Raw genomic sequence first — 21,939 nt, 5'->3', positions numbered from 1 at the left:
TGAGGCTGAGGAAGAGTCTCCTGTGTTGTAAAGTGAGGCTGAGGAAGAGTCTCCTGTGTTGTAAAGTGAGGCTGAGGAAGAGTCTCCTGTGTTGTAAAGTGAGGCGGAGGAAGAGTCTCCTGTGTTGTAAAGTGAGGTGGAGGAAGAGTCTCCTGTGTTGTAAAGTGAGGTGGAGGAAGAGTCTCCTGTGTTGTAAAGTGAGGTGGAGGAAGAGTCTCCTGTGTTGTAAAGTGAGGTGGAGTTAGAGTCTCCTCTGGTGTAAAGTGAGGTGGAGGAAGAGTCTCCTCTGTTGTAGAGTGAGGTGGAGGAAGAGTCTCCTCTGTTGTAGAGTGAGGTGGAGGAAGAGTCTCCTGTGTTGTAAAGTGAGGTGGAGGAAGAGTCTCCTGTGTTGTAAAGTGAGGTGGAGGAAGAGTCTCCTGTGTTGTAAAGTGAGGTGGAGGAAGAGTCTCCTCTGTTGTAGAGTGAGGTGGAGGAAGAGTCTCCTCTGTTGTAGAGTGAGGTGGAGGAAGAGTCTCCTCTGTTGTAGAGTGAGGTGGAGGAAGAGTCTCCTCTGTTGTAGAGTGAGGTGGAGGAAGAGTCTCCTCTGTTGTAGAGTGAGGTGGAGGAAGAGTCTCCTCTGTTGTAAAGTGAGGTGGAAGAAGAGTCTCCTGTGCTGTAAAGTGAGGCGGAGGAAGAGTCTCCTGTGCTGTAAAGTGAGGCGGAGGAAGAGTCTCCTGTGCTGTAAAGTGAGGCGGAGGAAGAGTCTCCTGTGCTGTAAAGTGAGGCGGAGGAAGAGTCTCCTGTGCTGTAAAGTGAGGCGGAGGAAGAGTCTCCTGTGCTTTAAAGTGAGGCGGAGGAAGAGTCTCCTGTGTTGTAAAGTGAGGCGGAGGAAGAGTCTCCTGTGCTGTAAAGTGAGGCGGAGGAAGAGTCTCCTGTGTTGTAAAGTGAGGCGGAGGAAGAGTCTCCTGTGCTGTAAAGTGAGGCGGAGGAAGAGTCTCCTGTGCTGTAAAGTGAGGCGGAGGAAGAGTCTCCTGTGTTGTAAAGTGAGGCGGAGGAAGAGTCTCCTGTGTTGTAAAGTGAGGCGGAGGAAGAGTCTCCTGTGTTGTAAAGTGAGGCGGAGGAAGAGTCTCCTGTGTTGTAAAGTGAGGCGGAGGAAGAGTCTCCTGTGCTGTAAAGTGAGGCGGAGGAAGAGTCTCCTGTGCTGTAAAGTGAGGCGGAGGAAGAGTCTCCTGTGTTGTAAAGTGAGGCGGAGGAAGAGTCTCCTGTGTTGTAAAGTGAGGCGGAGGAAGAGTCTCCTGTGCTGTAAAGTGAGGCGGAGGAAGAGTCTCCTGTGCTGTAAAGTGAGGCGGAGGAAGAGTCTCCTGTGTTGTAAAGTGAGGCGGAGGAAGAGTCTCCTGTGCTGTAAAGTGAGGCGGAGGAAGAGTCTCCTGTGTTGTAAAGTGAGGCGGAGGAAGAGTCTCCTGTGCTGTAAAGTGAGGCGGAGGAAGAGTCTCCTGTGTTGTAAAGTGAGGCGGAGGAAGAGTCTCCTGTGCTGTAAAGTGAGGTGGAGGAAGAGTCTCCTGTGTTGTAAAGTGAGGTGGAGGAAAAGTCTCCTGTGCTGTAAAGTGAGATGCTGTGAATCTTCTTTGTCTCGTCCTCAGGGTGTTCTTCTGAAGAGAAGTGGGAAGTCTCTGAACAAGGAGTGGAAGAAGAAGTACGTGACGCTGTGTGATAACGGAGTGCTGACCTATCACCCGAGCTTACACGTGAGTGCCGACTCCTCCCCCCCACATACACTGTAATATATACCCCACTCTGTATATACAGATCTCTTCTATTTCATGTAATATACACTCACGGACACTTTATTAGGGATGGGATTTCACCGGTTCAGGCTGGTGCTGGGGGTGTAATGGTGCGGGGGATGGGGTATCACCGGTTCAGGCTGGTGGTGGGGGTGTAACGGTGTGGGGGATGAGGTATCACCGGTTTAGGCTGGTGGTGGGGGTGTAATGGTGCGTGGGATGGGGTATCACCGGTTCAGGCTGGTGGTGGGGGGTGTAATGGTGTGGGGGATGGGATATCACTGGTTCAGGCTGGTGGTGGGGGTGTAATGGTGTGGGGGATGGGATTTCACCGGTTCAGGCTGGTGGTGGGGGTGTAATGGTGTGGGGGATGGGATTTCACCGGTTCAGGCTGGTGCTGGGGGTGTAATGGTGCGGGGGATGGGGTATCACCGGTTCAGGCTGGTGGTGGGGGTGTAATGGTGTGGAGGATGAGGTATCACCGGTTTAGGCTGGTGGTGGGGGTGTAATGGTGCGTGGGATGGGGTATCACCGGTTGAGGCTGGTGGTGGGGGGTGTAATGGTGTGGGGGATGGGATATCACCGGTTCAGGCTGGTGGTGGGGGTGTAATGGTGTGGGAGATGGGATATCACCGGTTCAGGCTGGTGGTGGGGGTGTAATGGTGTGGGGGATGGGATATCACCGGTTCAGGCTGGTGGTGGGGGTGTAATGGTGTGGGGGATGGGATTTCACCGGTTCAGGCTGGTGCTGGGGGTGTAATGGTGCGGGGGATGGGGTATCACCGGTTCAGGCTGGTGGTGGGGGTGTAATGGTGCGGGGGATGGGGTATCACCGGTTCAGGCTGGTGGTGGGGGTGTAACGGTGTGGGGGATGGGGTATCACCGGTTCAGGCTGGTGGTGGGGGTGTAATGGTGTGGAGGATGAGGTATCACCGGTTTAGGCTGGTGGTGGGGGTGTAATGGTGCGTGGGATGGGGTATCACCGGTTCAGGCTGGTGGTGGGGGGTGTAATGGTGCGGGGGGTGGGATATCACCGGTTCAGGCTGGTGGTGGGGATGTAATGGTGTGGGAGATGGGGTATCACCGGTTCAGGCTGGTGGTGGGGGTGTAATGGTGTGGGGGATGGGGTATCACCGGTTCAGGCTGGTGGTGGGGGGTGTAATGGTGTGGGGGATGGGATATCACTGGTTCAGGCTGGTGGTGGGGGTGTAATGGTGTGGGGGGTGGGATTTCACCGGTTCAGGCTGGTGGTGGGGGTGTAATGGTGTGGGGGATGGGATTTCACCGGTTCAGGCTGGTGCTGGGGGTGTAATGGTGCGGGGGATGGGGTATCACCGGTTCAGGCTGGTGGTGGGGGTGTAATGGTGTGGAGGATGAGGTATCACCGGTTTAGGCTGGTGGTGGGGGTGTAATGGTGCGTGGGATGGGGTATCACCGGTTGAGGCTGGTGGTGGGGGGTGTAATGGTGTGGGGGATGGGATATCACCGGTTCAGGCTGGTGGTGGGGGTGTAATGGTGTGGGAGATGGGATATCACCGGTTCAGGCTGGTGGTGGGGGTGTAATGGTGTGGGGGATGGGATATCACCGGTTCAGGCTGGTGGTGGGGGTGTAATGGTGTGGGGGATGGGATTTCACCGGTTCAGGCTGGTGCTGGGGGTGTAATGGTGCGGGGGATGGGGTATCACCGGTTCAGGCTGGTGGTGGGGGTGTAATGGTGCGGGGGATGGGGTATCACCGGTTCAGGCTGGTGGTGGGGGTGTAACGGTGTGGGGGATGGGGTATCACCGGTTCAGGCTGGTGGTGGGGGTGTAATGGTGTGGAGGATGAGGTATCACCGGTTTAGGCTGGTGGTGGGGGTGTAATGGTGCGTGGGATGGGGTATCACCGGTTCAGGCTGGTGGTGGGGGGTGTAATGGTGCGGGGGGTGGGATATCACCGGTTCAGGCTGGTGGTGGGGATGTAATGGTGTGGGAGATGGGGTATCACCGGTTCAGGCTGGTGGTGGGGGTGTAATGGTGTGGGGGATGGGATATCACCGGTTCAGGCTGGTGGTGGGGGTGTAATGGTGTGGGGGATGGGGTGTCCCCATCTTCTGATGGCTCCTCCCAGCAGGATAATGCACCATGTCGCAAAGCTCCAATCATCTCACCACTGGACAATGAGGTCCCTGTCCTCCAATGGCCTCCACACTCACCACATCTCATCCAATAGAACACCTGCAACACAAAGTCACTCTTCCTGTCTGCGATTTCCCACCTGACTCCGCTCTTCTCTGGACTATGTTGTGTAACTGACCTCTGACCTCTAATTCGGCCTCACTAAGAATTCGAATTCGGCTCTTGTAGTCGGGAACGTCCTCTAAGGCGCGGCTACAAAAATAGGAAGTCCAGACATTCGCGTTCCACAACGTTCTCCTTCATCCTCTGACTCTCCTCCACCTTCCTTCTATTCCCCTCCAACACACTAATCTTTGTTAGAACGTCCTCTCTCCTCAAACTCTCATGTCTCCCCCCCCATCCCCCAACCTCTACATATCTCCCTCTCTTCTGCCCACTCAATATTACTCCACTCATCTCCTCCCGCTCATTCTAAGCCCAAACAGTGTCACCACTTCCACCCCACTGCCCTCCTATAAATCCCACCCTCACCCTCCTACTACTCCTAATGTCTGGAGACATTGCACCAAACCCCGGCCCTCTCACACCCAATTCCCACCCCTAAAATATGCTGTTTACCTCCTCCAACAGTCGTAACTCCCACCTTCTTATCTCAATTCCTCTGATTCCACAAGTCGGCCCCCCTTTTCCATGTGCCCTCTGGAATGCCCACTCGGTCTTCAACAAACGAGCCTCTGTCCATGACCTTTTCCTCTCCAAATCCCTTCATCTATTTGCTATAACCGAAACCTGACTCCAGGAATCTGACACTACCTCTCCAGCTGCCCTGCCCCACAGCGCCCTCCTCTGGACTCGCTCCACCAGACCCAGTGGACGAAAAGGAGGTGGCATCGGACTTCTCCTCTCCCCACAATGAATCTTCCAGGTTCTTCCCACACCTCCCTCTCTTTCCCCCTGCTCTTTCGAAATGCACCATATTTGTCTTTTCTCTCCAGCTTGTCTGAGGGTCGCAGTCATTTATCAACCCCCTGGACCAGAGTCACCCTTTCTGGATGACTTCTCTGCATGGCTACCCTACTTCCTCTCCTCTGAAGTGCCTGCCATCATCCTAGGTGACTTTAATATTCCAATCAATGTTAATACCACTACCACTTCTCAACTACTCAACCTATCCTCCTCTTTTACCCTAACACAATGGACACAAACCACCACTCACTCCAACGGCAACCCTCTCGACCTCGTACTCTCCCATCTCTGCACCCCCTGCAATCTCTCTAACACCCCCTTTCCTCTCTCTGATCACAACCTTATCCTTTTCACTCTCTCCTTGTCTCCTACATCCCATGCTGCCAACCTACCAACCACGACCCGCAGAAACCTACCCAACCTCAACCCTTCCCTTCTTCACTCTGCTACTGATGACCTTTATGACAAAATCGCAACCCCTGTCCTGCCCTGACCTAACCACTTCCATCTACAACACCACGCTGTCACCCTCCCTAGACGTACTTCCTCCTCCTTCTACACGCAGAACCCGGACCCGTCTGCCCCAACCCTGGCAAACAGACGACACCAGAAGTCTCAAGAGACGCAGCCGCGCTCCTGAGCGAGCGTGGTGTAAATCTAAGTCCCTGCAAGACTTTACCCTCTACCAGGCATGTACTGGCCATTGGGACTACAGGGAGTTTCCTGGTGGGCCGATGGCTCAGTGGGCCGGTCAGGTGCAGTCCTGGAGCCACTCCTCTGACAGTGAGTGATTGCAATTTCACTTCTGTTAGGAGGAGGAGCTACCGTCACTTGCTGGAGAGAGCATTAGGCTTTCTGCTCCCTCCAGCCTGCAGAGGGAGATAGACAGCTGGCAGACGTTCCATCCTCTCTCCCCTGATCACTTGTCACTTATCACATGACTGGAGAGAGGAACGAGAAGCTGCATTCAAAACTGTGAGTACACGTGGGAGGGGGAGGACACTCTGATGTAAGGGGAAGTGCTGATGGAGACACTCAAAATTAAAGTGGGCAGGCCATGATGAAGTCCAGGGCCAAATTTTTGGCCCAGTCCAGCCCTGCCCTCTACAAATCTGCCCCTCTGACATACAACTCCTGCCTCCACACTGCTAAACAAACCGACTACAACCCTCTCATCAATACCCTCTCATCCAAACCTCGTCAACTCTTTTCTACCCTAAATTCCTTACTTCACCCCTCCCCCACTGCCCCCACCCACCAACCTTCTTTACCGGCCCCCCTCCCCCACTTCCCCCACCCACCTCCTTGCTTACCGACCCCCCCCCCCCCCTCCCCCACTGCCCCCACCCACCTCCTTGCTTACTCTTCTGACTCCGATTTGTTGTGAAGCGATTTGTCCCTTGTGAGACATCTGTGCCCGGCCCGTAAAAGATAAAATCACTGAGGACAGTCCTCATCAGATAGCTTGAACTCACCAAATACCGATTCCATCCACAGAGGTGCTTTAATTCTGAACATCAGGTGACAGCAGATGACAGGATACAGACAGATGAACACGTTGTGGTATTGTGCGGTCAAAAGATGATATTGTCAGTAGATTACAATGCAGAATACATGTGTCCTGCTACATGTGGCTTTTAGCTGCATCCATGACACAGGAAGGAGAGTGGAGCATTCCATACGAAGGAAGTGTGTCCTAAAAAAAAAATGAACATGTGAAAACAAGTGCATTACCACAAAAGGTCACTAGATGGCAGCATGTGAATTAAATATAAAACGTCCATAGAAATGGTTAGGAAAGCAATCTATATAAAGTCGATGCCCCGTTGGGGCAGCACACTCCCCGTCTGGCATGGTAAATGCCACTATATACACCAGTGCTGACGACGCGCAAATTTATTTCCGGATCAGTGGAAAAAAAGATCACCAACAACAACTTGAAAACTGCCTCAAATCAATAGAGGACTGGATGACCACCAACTCCCTCCAGCTGAACCAATCAAAGACAGAGCTTCTTATCTTACACCCAAATCATAAGCCCGCAACCAAAACCTCCTGGTCTCCACCAACCGTCTTTGGGTAGACTATCTCCCCAAAGACCAAAGCCAAGAGTCTCGGGGTTATTTTAGACGCACAAATAGGATCTGTAGTCAGTGGATCTCACCATCTACTGCGCATGCTCCGCAGACTCATCCCTTTTATCCCAAAGAATGACAAAGCAGTGGTAGTTGGAACAATCATTAATTCACGACTGGACTACGCAAACTCGCTTTACATAGGATTACCACAATATCAACTTGTGTGATTACAACTGATCCAAAACACGGCGGCAAGGCTGATAACAGGAAAAAACCCTGGGAATCCATTTCTCCTTCACTGAAGAGCTTACATTGGCTAACCGTAAAAAATCGCATCACGTTCAAGACCCTTTGCCTCACCCACAAATGCGTGCATAGAGAAGCTCCGCAATACCTAATGGAGAAAATAAATCATTACACACCAAACCGCAGTCTTCCATCAGCCAACAAAAACCTCCTCCTCGTGCCCAAAGCCCGGTATAAATCCAAGGGGGATCGGAGATTCGCTGTCCAAGGGCCTCGGCTATGGAATGCTCTACCAATCAACATCCGCCTGGAAGAAAATCACCTGGCTTTTAGGAAAAAACTCAAGACCTTCCTCTTTTAGCAGATGATCAAAGCTCGCCACAGCGCCTAGAGGCGATTCAGTTCGCATTGTGCGCTATACAAGTATTTCATTCATTCATTCAGAACAGTAATTATACAACTGCAAATAACAAACCGTGTCATCTGCTAGATCTCTTAAAAACCTGAAAGACATAAAAAGAACAAGCATATACTGCAATAACAAGAACGCTTAATTCAAGGCTTCAAGTTCTGTCAACTGAAGTCCAAGACACTTTCTTCTTGAAGTCGCAGGTAGGATCCAGCAGCGTACGGAAACAAGTTCATTCTCCAAAGGGTAAGAGCAGAATGAGTTCCGTGATAGGTCTGAGGAAAGGCTTTACAGTCCCTTGTCCCCTAGAAACTGACACTGGATCCGCTTTAGGCATTTTTATTTGCAAAAAAGGGAATAAACAAAACACAGTCTCTTGATAAGGGTTAGAGGGTTTCAGGGGGAAAGTTCAGGTACTCTTGGAACTTATTCAAAGTAGGTAGTCTCTCACTATAACAATCCAGAGAATAGCCATTCACAACTGGATCCTCAGCACTATCGGATAGACCTCCTCTCTCTAGGCCTAGCAGCCGATGGAGTGTTCAGATAAAGCGAAGTCTCTGCCACAGACTTGTTGTAGAACACTTGTAGTAAAGTCTCTGCCACAGACTTGTTGTAGAACACTTGTAGTAAAGTCTCTGCCACAGACTTTTAGAACACTTGTAGTAAAGTCTCTGCCACAGACTTTTAGAACACTTGTAGTAAAGTCTCTGCCACAGACTTTTAGAACACTTGTAGTAAAGTCTCTGCCACAGACTTGTAGAACACTTGTAGTAAAGTCTCTGCCACAGACTTGTTGTAGAACACTTGTAGTAAAGTCTCTGCCACAGACTTGTTGTAGAACACTTGTAGTAAAGTCTCTGCCACAGACTTGTTGTAGAACACTTGTAGTAAAGTCTCTGCCACAGACTTGTTGTAGAACACTTGTAGTAAAGTCTCTGCCACAGACTTGTTGTAGAACACTTGTAGTAAAGTCTCTGCCACAGACTTGTTGTAGAACACTTGTAGTAAAGTCTCTGCCACAGACTTGTTGTAGAACACTTGTAGTAAAGTCTCTGCCTCAGACTTGTTGTAGAACACTTGTAGTAAAGTCTCTGCCACAGACTTGTTGTAGAACACTTGTAGTAAAGCCTCTGCCACAGACTTGTTGTAGAACACTTGTAGTAAAGTCTCTGCCACAGACTTGTTGTAGAACACTTGTAGTAAAGCCTCTGCCACAGACTTGTTGTAGAACACTTGTAGTAAAGTCTCTGCCACAGACTTGTTGTAGAACACTTGTAGTAAAGTCTCTGCCACAGACTTGTAGAACTGAAGGATGTAGACCAATTTAAATCCTGAATAATAATAATAATTTAGAGAGCCCTCATATGGTACCAGTATCTTGCAGCCCGCCCCGGCGATACAGTACGAGTGTAGATTCACTTGAGGTCTTTGAACTGATCCTCCAGGCTCTTTCTGAGAAGCCAGTCTGCAGCGTGACCTTCTCTCGAAGAGTCCTCCCCTGGTTGCTTCTCCAGTTGGTGGGCCTCTCCACAGATGAGACGGCACCGGGCCACCTCCGAATCCACCCTCCAGTTACTCGCCCTCGGGCTAGCCAGCCCCGAGACTTGGAATTGGATGGATCCGCACCCCAGGCCATGGGGGCTGTTCAGGAGGACCAGGACCAAATGGACAGAAGAATCTTCTGGACCGGAACCCCGAAGCACATGATCTCTGTACCTTAAGTACCCTCTCCCAGAATTCACAGCAGGATGATACGCCCACTGGGTTGGTTTCCGAGAAGGAATGGTACTCGATGCACCCAGCTGAACTGCGTTCTCACACCTGCCTGTGATGACAGCGCCACCTATGGCCAAGCAGAACACAGTGCAATCCATCTAGACTGCTACTGAAACCATCATTTGGTATAATTAAACCCAAAACCAAACTGCGGTTCTAGGAACGTTAAATAGAGAAAAACACACAGCGCGTGCTCTTCAGGAGCCGGCGCTACAGCGGTAAGGTTGAGATCAGCAATGGCAGCTTTGAAGGTTGATCTGCAGGCCCCGTAGCTCTCCGGACAGTCGTCAAACCTTGAGAGGGTAGTGTTAATGAGCTCACGGCGTACCATATATCTGGCAAAGTCATTCAAGTCTGGTCTCTCACTCTTCGGTGCCGAAGTAACTGGTGGAACCCCTTGGGTGTGAAAGTTCTCTGGTGACGTAGGGTGAGGTTTACCAGGATGAAATGATGTTGCAGGAGCATTTAAGTGTGGTGACGTCCCGAAGGCTGGTGCTGGCTGCGGCTTGTCACTGGAAGTCGCCTTGTTGTCTGGAAGAGGTGATGCGGTTTGCACTTGTGTTGTAGACTTGAAGAGGCTCAAGCATTTGGAGCAGAGAGGTCTCTGTTGTTAGTAAGACATACAGGAGATAACTCTGTATTACTGCAAACAACATACTTTAGTACATATTCACTGGTGCGTTTAACTGGGTCTTGCAGTTCCACTGGGATGGACCAGTCTGGGTTAGCACCTTCTCCCATCGTTTGTTTGAGAACTCTCAGCCTTGCCAGGGCCAGCTGCTTCCTCCCTTTCCAGTTGCAGAATCTTTAATTGGGAATCTGCCTCTGCTTGTTGAGCTTCCATCTTTGCCTTTTGTGTTTTCTATTTCTGCTTCCCTTCTGGCAAAGGAGCTTTGCACTTATTTTGATTCCGCATCAGAACAGTCCTCTATTATCTTATCACTTAAAGTGGTTGTAAACCCTTACAAACCACTTTGACCTACAGGTAAGCCTAGATTAAGGCTTACCTGTAGGTCCAAGAAATATCTCCCAAACCTATACGGTTTAGGAAATATTTGCCCGAAGACGGGCACTGCTGTCTACGGTGCATGCGCCATAGACAGCGGCGTGCAGGCGCACTGAGCGGGGCATCGTCGCTGACAGCAATGTTGCGAGTCTCGGCTCCCGTGCGCATGCGCAGGAGTGACGTCATCACTGCTCCGGCGAATCACAGCGCCGGAGCAGCGAGACCCACGGAGACCCACCAAGAAGATGGATGCTCGGAACTACAGGGAACAGCGGTGACTTCGCTGGCTCCTGTGTCAGGTAAGTGACACATAATGGACTACTATGTGATGCGATGCGATGCACAGTAGTCCATTATGCTTTGCCTTTACAGGGAATGAAAGAGGAAGTAACACCCATCAGGGTTTACTTCCTCTTTAATGTTGGACTTCTGGAGCGAGAGGATCTAGAAGAACGTGCCGTGTGCCTGGTTGACGTGGATCTGTGAGATCTGGTCTCCTGCAGGTGAGCAATGCGGAGTTCTGCTTTACACTGGGCATTTTGCACTAAGAGATCCCTTTGTTGGTTTAGTGCCTCAGCCCTGGTCAGTTCTGCTGAAGAGTCCTCCATATTACAGTCCTGCAAGAAAGCTTTGTATATTGCAAACATCCGCTGGTAGCGTTGGTACGCGGCAGATAAGCGATCTATAGAGTCTCTTAGTTCAGCTGGTCGATCATTACAGTGTGACAAAACCGACACGCAGTGTGAAGTTCTGGCCCATAAGTCTGACAGATTGCTGGAGAACCCATCTCTGGTGGCTTCATAGTCTTCTCCAGTGGCGTAACTAGAACTTTCAGGGCCCCGATGCAAGAAACCATGAAGGGTCCCCCTGAACCCCAGCCAGGGCCCTTCCCGCCGAGTCCGGCGGTGGAACTCCAGGGCGTGGTCACAGGTATGACCTTTGTGAGCCCTGTAGTTCCACCACTGGCATCAGCAGTTTTTATTTATTTATTTTTTTACATTTTTAGGTGCCCCATTGGGGGACTGTCCCTAGGCAGGATTGGGTCCCCGTCCCCAGAAGAGATGAGGTCCTTTTCTCCAGGGCAGATGAAGGGGAGGTGGGGGTCCCTGTCCCCAGGGGGATATGGGGGGGTATGTAATAGTGTGTGCTAGCTGCCTATGCTGCTGCCGGCCATATGTAGAGGGGGTTGCATGGGCCCCCTGCATCACAGGGCCCAGTTGCGGTCGCGACTACTGCACCCCCTATAGTTACGCCCCTGGTCTTCTCTGAGTTTCTGTGTCGGTTTTATTGTAGGTTTGGGTCTTACACTCTGTTCGGCAATATCTGCAAGTTCAGAGGCGTGATGGATCTGCGTTGGTTCCACCACTGAAGGAGCTCAGAGTCTTGTCTAGACGTTTTTGCAAGAAATTGTACTGTCTCTTTAAGAAGACGAACAGCAGCTAGACAGATGTGGGGAGACGCAGTTCGATGTAGAGAAACGTTTTTTAACATTCACATGAGGTGCAGGAAACTCGTGTGACCGTGGGCTTCACAAGATGGCGGATGGCCCTGGGCCTGATTGCAGATCAGCACACACATACACCCAGCGGGCTGTGGGGAAGTCTATACATCTTTTGACTATTCTGACTCCGATTGTTGTGAAGCGATCTATCCCTTGTGAGACCTCTATGCCCGGCCTGTATGAGATATAATCACTGAGGACAATCCTCATCAGATAGCTTGAACTCACCAAATGCCGATTTCCATCCACAGAGGTGCTTTATTCTGAACATCAGGTGACAGCAGATGATAGGATACAGGCAGATGAACAGGTTGTGGTATTGTGTGTAGATTACAATGTAGAATACATGTGTCCTGCTACATGAGGCTTGTGGCTGCATCCATGACACAGGAAGAAGTGTGGAGCATTCCATACAAAGGAAGTGTGTCCTAACATCAGGTCACTAGATGGCAGCATGTGAATTAAATATAAAACATCCATAGAAATGGTTTGGAAAGCAATCTATATAAATTCTATGCCCCGTTGGGGCAGCACACTTACCGCTCCACAGATTGCCAACCATTTCAAAAGCAAAATCGACACAATTCGCAAGGAGATATCCAACATTCAACTTCCTCCCCCTACCCAACACATCGGGTCCAACACCACACTCAATACTCTTCTCCTGCCCAGTTACCACTGATGAAGTTGATAAACTCCTCACTACTTGTTCCCTGGACCCTGTCCCCTCACAATTACTCCGACCATCTTCCCATTCTATCCTAAACTATCGAACCCACATCTTCACCCTCTCCCTCTCCTCCGACTCCTTTCCTTCCCCCCTCAGACATGCACTGGTTACCCCCATACTCGAAAACCCCTCACTACACCCCACCTGTTTGACAGCTTAAGACCATCTCCCTGCTCCCATTTGCCTCCAAGCTCATCGAACGCCTTGTCCTTGTCCATGACCGAATGAGCCGCTACCTCATGGACAACAACCTTCTCAACCTCTTACAGTCCGACTACCGCCCACAACATTCCACTGAAACTGCCCTCCTAAAACTCACCAATGAGTGCTAAAACCAACGGCCATTACTCCATACCCCATCCTCCATACTCATCCTCCATACTCATACTCTTAGACCTCTCTGCTGTGGCTTCCACACAGTTCACCACCTGCTCCTCCTCAACAAATTACGCTCCCTTGGCCTCCATGATTCTGCTTTATCCTGGTTCTCCTCCTACCTATCTCAGCGTCACTTTCAGTGTCACAACTCCATCTCCTCTGCTCCCCTTCCTCTTTCTGTTGGGGTACCCCAAAGTTCTGTCCTTGGGCCCCTCCTATTCTCGCTCTATACCTCTTCCCTGGGCCAGTTGATAACCTCCCATGGTTTCCAATACCACCTCCATGCTGACGACACCCAGATCTATCTCTCCACTCCTCACCTCACCCCCTCCATCTCCTCACCGATCTCCAACTTACTGAATGACATCTCAGTATGGAGGTCACACCCCTTTCTCAAACTCAATCGTTCTAAAACTGAGCTTCTTATATTTCCTCCTTCACGATCCCCCCCCCTCCCCCCATGACTTCACCATTAATATCAACACAACCATTGGTCCCTCCACACATGGCGGGGTCCTGGGTATAATCCTTGACTCTGACCTCTCCTTCTCCCCACATCCAATCACTGGCTAAATCCTGCCGCCTTCCCCCTCCGCAACATCCCCAGAATTCAGCCTTCCCGACTAATGACCCCACAAAGCAACTCGTTCACTCCTCGATTATTTCCTGACTACGGCAACTCTCTCCTTATTGGCCAACCCTTACACAGGCCCCTCCCCCCTTCAGTCTATTATGAATTCTGCTGCTAGACTAATACACCTCAATAATCGATCCGTGACTGCCGCCCCTCTCTGCCAATCCCTTCACTGCCTTCCCCTCCCCGACCGTATTTAAAATGCTAACCACAACATACAAGGCCATCCACAACATCCCCCATCTACATCACCAAATTCATCTGCAGATATCGCCCAAATCGTCCCCTCCGCTCCTCCCAGGACCTCCTGCTTTCTTTCTCCCTCCTCTCATGCTCGCCTTCATGACTTCTCCAGAGCCTCTCCCATCCTCTGGAACTCCCTTCCGCCGGTATATGCAATCAGCCCCTAACCTGTCCACCTCCCAGGACTTCTCCAGAGCCTCTCCCATCCTCTGGAACTCCCTGCCCCAGTCTGTCCGATCAGCCCCTACCCTGTCCACCTTCAGGACTTCTCCAGAGCCTCTCCCATCCTCTGGAACTCCCTGCCCCGGTATATCCGATCAGCCCCTAACCTGTCCACCTCCAGGACTTCTCCAGAGCCTCTCCCATCCTCTCGAACTCCCTGCCCCGGTATATCTGATCAGCCCCTAACCTGTCCACCTCCAGGACTTCTCCAGAGCCTCTCCCATCCTCTGGAACTCCCTTCCTCGCTATATCTGATCAGCCCCTAACCTGTCCACCTCCAGGACTTCTCCAGAGCCTCTCCCATCCTCTGGAACTCCCTGCCCCGCTATATCTGATCAGCCCCTACCCTGTCCACCTTTAGGAGATCCCTGAAAACTAATTTTTCTCTTATATACACCGACCGACACAGCACCTCTCTGTAACTAAATGGGTTTGTTAGCCTGACATTAGGAGAACTAGGCAAAAATTGTAACACAGAACTTTAGTCCTGCCCCGGGGGGCGGACCCTGTGCTAACATCCCTCCCTGCTCCCAGGCAGAACTCAGTTTTATTTTGCCTAGTGAAGGAATATGACCTAGGAACCCTGCGGGCTCTTTGGTCCATTTTTTGATGCAGGTTTGATGTTTTTTGCGCAAGATGAAAGATCCTGGGATCTTCTATCAACTGCCGGCTGGGTGACAGGTTGGTTAAGTTATCCTTGTAGTCTCCCCAGTCCGGCCATCGAGCGTGTGCAGGTCGCAGCTACGGCTCGGCAGACCACGACATACCTCAGCTCCAGAGGTGGTCGTTGAGCTTCAATGCTCCGGGGTATACATATGACTGGGCTACTGATGTCTGGATCACAGTATACCGGGCCAGCAGCTACCCTGTAACTGCGCAGGAGTGGGTCTGTGATGGGATGTCTCCCAGCTCTTCAGGACTGGTAAGTACGGCTCTCCCTGCTTCGGTGGGATGAGCAGCTGGGCCATTCCCTGGGAGGTCGATTCGGGGGCCACCTCACCTCCTTCTCTCCCACGTCCCTATCTCCCCTCCTTCCCCCCTCAGGGGGGTGGCTGCATGTGCTGCGGGCGGTGTGTGTGTGTGGGGGGTTCGCTGGGTCTCTAACCTGTAGGGGTCTCTGTGTGGCTAGCGTTGGTCCTGGTCCCGGTCTAGGGGGTCCCAAAAGGTGTCTGTGGGGGTGTTCTGTCTGTAGGCAGGCAGCACTGTTCTGTGAATTTTCCTGTCACCGCATGGCGCCGTCCGGCGGCCATTTTGGCTGTGGGAAAAACAGGTTTCCCCTTGTGAGCCTCAGCAGCCATTTTCTATAGGATTTTCCTATTAGTTGCATTGGCGGCCATTTTTTTTTTTTAAGCCTGAGCGCTCTTTTCACCGCAGTTCTCTTGTGACGGCTTTACATGTGCTCTCGCATGCGGTTTCCTGTGTCCACTGTGTGTACAGGACGCTGGATGGCTCTTCCCTGAATGCTGGTGCAAGCTCTGCAGAACATTTCACCACTATTCTATACAGCTGCTGCCGACAGTTACTTCACTCTGCAACTGGGTAACCTCCTAAGGACTACAGGCATGGCTAGTAACATTCACAGAACGCCCCAGGGTGGTGAGTCTGGTGCTAGGTACCCCTACTCCCCCCCCCCCCCCCCATGCGGCAGCAGGAGTGTGGGACCTTCACTGTCCTAAGTCCCCTTGCGGGTGGCTGACAGGGTAGGGTCAGCATGGCTTCAGAAACTGGTCTTTCTTCCCCTGAAATCCAGGCTATTGTAACCGAGTCACCTGCAGATAGCGCTATGCCCATGGACACCCTGACGGCGGTCCTTAACTCCTTTGTTGCAAAAATAGAGGCGGTGCGCGTAAACGGCACCTACCCCCCCCCCGTCCTCTGGGGTGAGCTCTGATGAAGACTCGGGCCCTGCTGCGGCTGGTGACCCCTGACGACTGCTCTGACCTATCAGACGAGGCTGACCAGGACCATTCGGACAGTGAGGATGATTCCCCATCTGGAGCACTTATTGCAGCTGTGTGTGATACCCTGAAGATACAGGAGCCAGCGGATCCCTCTGCTGAGTTAGCGGTCCCTTTTGGGTCCCGCAAGCCAGCCCGTACACCTAAGGTGTTCCTGTATTTGGCTTATTTTGACAAGTTCATCTACAGGGAATGGGGTCGGCCGCAAAGGACCTATTCTGTTTCCAAAAACATGGCGGTGCGTTACCCCTTTGAGGGCTCCTCCGGTCGTGGACCCCCCAGTATCCAGGTTAAATAAAGTAACCACGATCCCGGTAGAGGGGCCTCCTGCATTCAAGGATCCCATGGACAGGAAGGCCGAAGCAGTGGCTCGTTCCTTGTTTACGGTTGTGGGGTCAGCCGTGCCACCTGTACTGGCATCCGCACTTGTGTCGCAGACACTGACTGAGTGGGCAAAACTTTTGCACCGCAAATTGGGAGAGCAAAACGCCTCCCCTGTCTGCGTGGAACTAGCAGACCAACTAGTGCATGGCGTTAAGTACGTTTGTGACGCGGCCCTGGATACTCTTCCCCCTGTTATCCAGGGCTTCAGTGTCAGCTGTGGTGCTGAGGCGCCTCATTTGGCTGAAATGCTGGTCTGCGGGCCAGGCATCCAAGAAAGCCCTGACAGATCTACCCTTCCTTGGTGACCGGCTCTTTGGAGCCTCGTTGGATGACGTTATTAAAAATGCCACGGGTGGTAAGAGTACACTACTCCCACAGGCCAGGAAGGCTGAGGAGCCACGCCGCAGGCAAGGGCCCTCCTTTTCCGCTCACAATCGGCTTTTTCATCCGCCCGGTGCTTCGACAAAACGTTCCCAGCCCGACAGGACGCCCACGGACGGTCAAAAGCGTCCCTGGAACCGCAAGCCTAACAAGCCTGCGACCAAAAGTACTACCGCATGAAGGTTTGCCCCCACCTGCGTATTGGGTGGGGGGTCGCCTTTGGGAGTTTGCAGCACGTTGGACCTCCCGGTTATCCAACCAATGGGTCTGTGATCTGATTTCCTCAGGCTACAAGATAGAGTTTCTCTCTTGGCCACCAAACAGATTCTTCCCCTCCAGCATACACGTATCCCCGGTTCGCCAAGAGGCCCTACTAGAGGCAGTAAGGGACTTGCTGAATCAGGGGGTGATTGTACCGGTTCCGGAATCGGAACGCTTCCAGGGGTTCTACTCAAATCTGTTTGTGGTTTCCAAGAAGGAAGGGGTACGTCCAATCTTGGATCTAAAAGCCCTCAATCACTTTGTAAAAGTGCAGAGCTTCAGAATGGAGTCAATTCGCTCAGTAGTCGCTGCACTCCATCAAGGGGACTTCCTGGCGTCCTTGGACATTCAGGATGCGTACCTGCACATACCCATATGCCTTCGCCATCAAAAATTTCTGTGTTTGGCAGTCGGAGAAGCCCACTACCAGTTTGTGGCTCTTCCCTTTGGCCTGGCATCAGCCCGCCGAGTCTTTACCAAAGTACTGGCTCCAGTATTGGCATTGCTGAGGCAACGCGGGATCGCGATCGTGTGTAACCTAGACGATCTCCTCCTGAGAGCATCTTCCGCCTCAGAATTAGAGGAGATATGGCGGTCACCATGCAGACTCTGCAAGAATTTGGGTGGCTGTTGAACCTAAAGAAGTCGGTTGTGCCAACCCAGCATCTGGAGTACCTGAGTTTACTATTGGACTCCAGGGTAGCCAGAGTTTTTCTCCCCTCAGACAAATTGCAGACTCTCAGATCTGCGGTCAAACTACTGATGAACCGCAAGTGGTCGTTGCTCCGCTTTTGCATGCGGGTGCTGGGGCTCATGGTAGCCTCCTTCTAGGCAGTACCGTATGCCCAGTTCCACACCAGAGTCCTGCAGAAGGAGATTTTGACAAAATGGGACAAATCTCCTTTGTCCCTAGATCGTCAGATCCAGGTGAGCCAACCAGTCAGGGACTCTGATCTGGTGATTGAGGTCCCCGGTGATTCAGTCCAGAAAATCGTTCCTTCCTCTGAAATGGACGGTGATCACTACGGACGCCAGTCTCTCAGGCTGGGGTGGAGTGATGGGGATTCAGTCGGCTCAGGGCCTCTGGTCGACGGACGAATCCAAGTTGCCGATCAGTCTGCTTGAATTGAGCGTGATCAGGCTGTGTCTCCACACGTGGTCGATAACTCTTCAAGGACGTCTGACCAGGATACAGTCAGACAACGCCACGGCTGTGGCATACAAAAATCACCAAGCGGGAACAAGAAGCTCAGCCGCTGTTCGGGAGGTCGCTCACATACTTCGGTGGGCAGAGCGACACGTTGGAAAATTGGCAGGCGGACTATCTGAGTCGTCAGATGCTGGACCCGGGAGAATGGACGTTGCATCCAGGGATATTCAGGCTGCTGTGCCTGAAATGGGGCACACCAGATGTAGATCTATTGGCCTCCCGTCTGAATCGGAAGGTGCCGAGATCCGTGTCCAGGACGAGAGATACGTGGGCAGATGCGTCAGACGCGCTGGTGGCTCCGTGGGATCAGTACCAGCTGATCTACGCCTTTCCTCCGCTGAAACTGTTGCCACGTCTGCTTCGCAGAGTGGAAGCCGAGGGGATTCCAGTAATCCTGGTTGCCCCAGATTGGCCTCAGCGGCCCTTGTACACAGACCTGGTGCGCCTGGTGGCAGACGCTCCCTGGCGACTGCTGCTGCGAGAGGACCTTCTGTCTCTAGGTCCAATCTTTCACCCTGCTTTACCATCTCTGGCTTTAACGGCCTGGCTATTGAGAGCCAGATTCTGAGGAACCGGGGTCTGTCAGACTCGGTGATCCCAACTATGCTGAGGCCACGGAAATCTTCTTCACGGAAGATATACCATCGTACTTGGAAGGCCTACATCTCCATGTGTGAGGAGCATGGGTGGCATCCGCGCTCCTTTTCTATATCCAGGATCCTGCTGTTTCTTCAGCATGGAGTAGACCAGAAATTGGTGTTGAGCACCATTAAGGGGCAAATATCAGCCTTGGCGGTCTTTTTTCAGCGACCCCTGGCATCTCACTCATTAGTAAGTACATTTGTTCAGGGGGTGCGACATGTAGTCCCTCCGGTGCGTCCTCCGTTACCTCCGTGGGATTTGAACCTGGCTTTGTTGGTGCTTCAGAAGTCGCCGTTTGAGAATATCGGGGAGATTCCCCTTTTGAACCTTTTGCAGAAAGTCGTCTTTCTAGTGGCCATCACATCGGCCAGGAGGGTTTCGGACTTGGCGGCCTTGTCCTGCAAGTCGCCTTATCTGGTCATCCACAGGGATAAGGTGGTGTTGCGTCCGCAACCGTCCTTTCTACCGAAAGTGGTTTCGGCATTTCATATCAATGAGGACATTGTATTGCCATCGTTGTGTCCTGAGCCGAAACACCACAAGGAGGTGGCCCTTCACACTCTGGATGTGGTCAGGGCTCTGAAGGTGTACTCGTCTGCCGCGGTTCTCTTCGGAAGTCAGACTCGCTATTTGTTTCGGTGGCTGGTCCTAAGAAGGGCGTGGCGGTCTCGTCGGCCACCATTTCCAGGTGGATCAGACAAATCGTAGTCCAAGCCTACGCCTTGAAGGGGCAGGTGCCCCCCTTTCCAGTCACGGCCCACTCTACAAGAGCAATCGGAATGTCTTGGGCCTTCCAACACCAAGCGAGCTGTGCCGGTCGGTGAATATAAGAGAAAATAGGATTTTACACTGAGTACAAAAAAATCCTATTCAGGGAAGCCTCCCCCACCTACCTAACTGCCCCCCATCCACCCCCATCAAATCATCCCCCGCATCTATTACCCTTTATACCACCTCCCCCTCCCTTTAGAATGTAAGCTCTACAGGCCGGGCCCTCCTGTCCCTTCTGAACTGTACTGTATTTGTGTTGTTCTCCCCCCCCCCCCCATACATTGTAAAGTGCTGTGTAAACTGTTGACACTTTATAAATCCTGTATAATAATAATAATAATAATTTGGTGGAACGGGAGATTCGGCATCATGGATGAGCAGCCGACAAATCTGCAGCGACTCTGTGATGTCATCAGGTCACTATGGAGGAAAATCTCAGAGGAACGTTTCCAACACCTTGTTGTATCTACACCACCAAGAATGGAGACTACAGGGGGTCCAACCCGCTACTAGCAAGGGGGTCCTAATAAAGGGGGTCCAACCCGCTACTAGCAAGGGGGTCCTAATAAAGGGGGTCCAACCCGCTACTAGCAAGGAGGACCTAATATTATCAGCTATATGCCTAGTGTGGTATACAGCTGACGATACGCGGTACGGCAGAGCCGGGTTTCGGCACTTTGTCACCTCGCAGTAATTGTCGTCTTCACATCAATTAGATTGTTTGGAGAAGGAAATCGATCGTCTGCTAATGATGTGTAATGACTCCTCCAGTGAAAGCGTTCTGAGCAGGAAATGAGTCTACTAATTACTGACCGAGAGTCTCATCTCCGCACACAAATATGTAGAATAATCCCGCTCCGCCATATCACCTCTGTACTCTTCTCACCGATCCTCCTCTACCCTGTACTCTTCTCATCGATCCTCCTCTACCTTGTACTCTTCTCACTCACCGATCCTCCTCTACCCTGTACTCTTCTCACCGATCCTCCTCTACCCTGCACTCTTCTCACCGATCCTCCTCTACCCTGCACTCTTCTCAGCAAACCTCCTCTACCCTGCACTCTTCTCAGCAAACCTCCTCTACCCTGTACTCTTTTCACTCACTGATCCTCCTCTACCCTGTACTCTTCTCACCAATCCTCCTCTACCCTGTACTCTTTTCAGCAAACCTCTACCCTGTACTCTTCTCACTCACCAATCCTCCTCTACCCTGTACTCTTCTCACTCACCGATCCTCCTCTACCCTGTACTCTTCTCACTCACCGATCCTCCTCTACCCTATACTCTTCCCACCGATCCTCCTCTACCCTGTACTCTTCCCACCGATCCTCCTCTACCCTGCACTCTTCTCAGCAAACCTCCTCTACCCTGTACTCTTTTCACTCACTGATCCTCCTCTACCCTGTACTCTTCTCACCAATCCTCCTCTACCCCTGTACTCTTTCAGCAAACCTCTACCCTGTACTCTTTCTCACTCACCGATTCTCCTCTACCCTGTACTCTTCTCACTCACCGATCCTCCTCTACCTGTACTCTTCTCACTCACCGATCCTCCTCTACCCTATACTCTTCCACCGATCCTCCTCTACCCTGTACTCTTCCCACCGATCCTCCTCTACCCTGCACTCTTCTCAGCAACCTCCTCTACCCTGTACTCTTTCACTCACTGATCCTCCTCTACCCTGTACTTCTTCTCACCAATCCTCCTCTACCCTGTAATCTTTTCAGCAAACCTCTACCCTGTACTCTTCTCACTCACCGATCCTCCTCTACCCTGTACTCTTCTCACTCACCGATCCTCCTCTACCCTGTACTCTTCTCACTCACCGATCTCCTCTACCCTATACTCTTCCCACCGATCCTCCCTCTACCCTGTACTCTTCCCACCGATCCTCCTCTACCCTTTACTCTTCCCACCGTCCTCCTCTACCCTGCACTCTTCTCAGCAAACTTCCTCCTACCCTGTATCTTTCACTCACTGATCTCCTCCTACCCTGTACTCTTCTCCCCAATCCTCCTCTACCCTGTACTCTTTTCAGCAAACCTCTACCCTGTACTCTTCTCACTCACCGACCTCCTCTACCTGTACTCTTCTCACTCACCGATCCCTCCTCTACCTATACTCTTCCCACCGATCCTCCTCTACCCTGTACTCTCTCACTCACCAATCCTCCTCTACCCTGTTACTTTTCTCACTCACCGATCCTCCTCACCCTGTTACTCTTCTCACTCACTGATCCTCCTCTACCCTGTACTCTT

General features: G+C 51.9%; 1 protein-coding gene across 1 annotated transcript in view; it reads left to right on the top strand.

Moving 5' to 3' along the window:
* The window catches only part of AGAP3 (ArfGAP with GTPase domain, ankyrin repeat and PH domain 3), a 140,839-nt gene that overhangs the window by 90,653 nt on the left and 28,247 nt on the right, over positions 1-21,939 (top strand). Inside the window, 1 exon segment of the mRNA XM_077493681.1 lies at positions 1,620-1,724. Within this exon segment, the coding sequence (XP_077349807.1) occupies positions 1,620-1,724 (105 nt within the window).

Source organism: Lithobates pipiens, unplaced genomic scaffold (assembly GCF_037356315.1).
Source record: "Lithobates pipiens isolate NorthernLeopardFrog02 unplaced genomic scaffold, aLitPip1_a1.2 Scaffold_19, whole genome shotgun sequence".
Classification (NCBI taxonomy): domain Eukaryota; kingdom Metazoa; phylum Chordata; class Amphibia; order Anura; family Ranidae; genus Lithobates; species Lithobates pipiens.
This window is presented reverse-complemented; position numbering and strand designations above follow the sequence as displayed.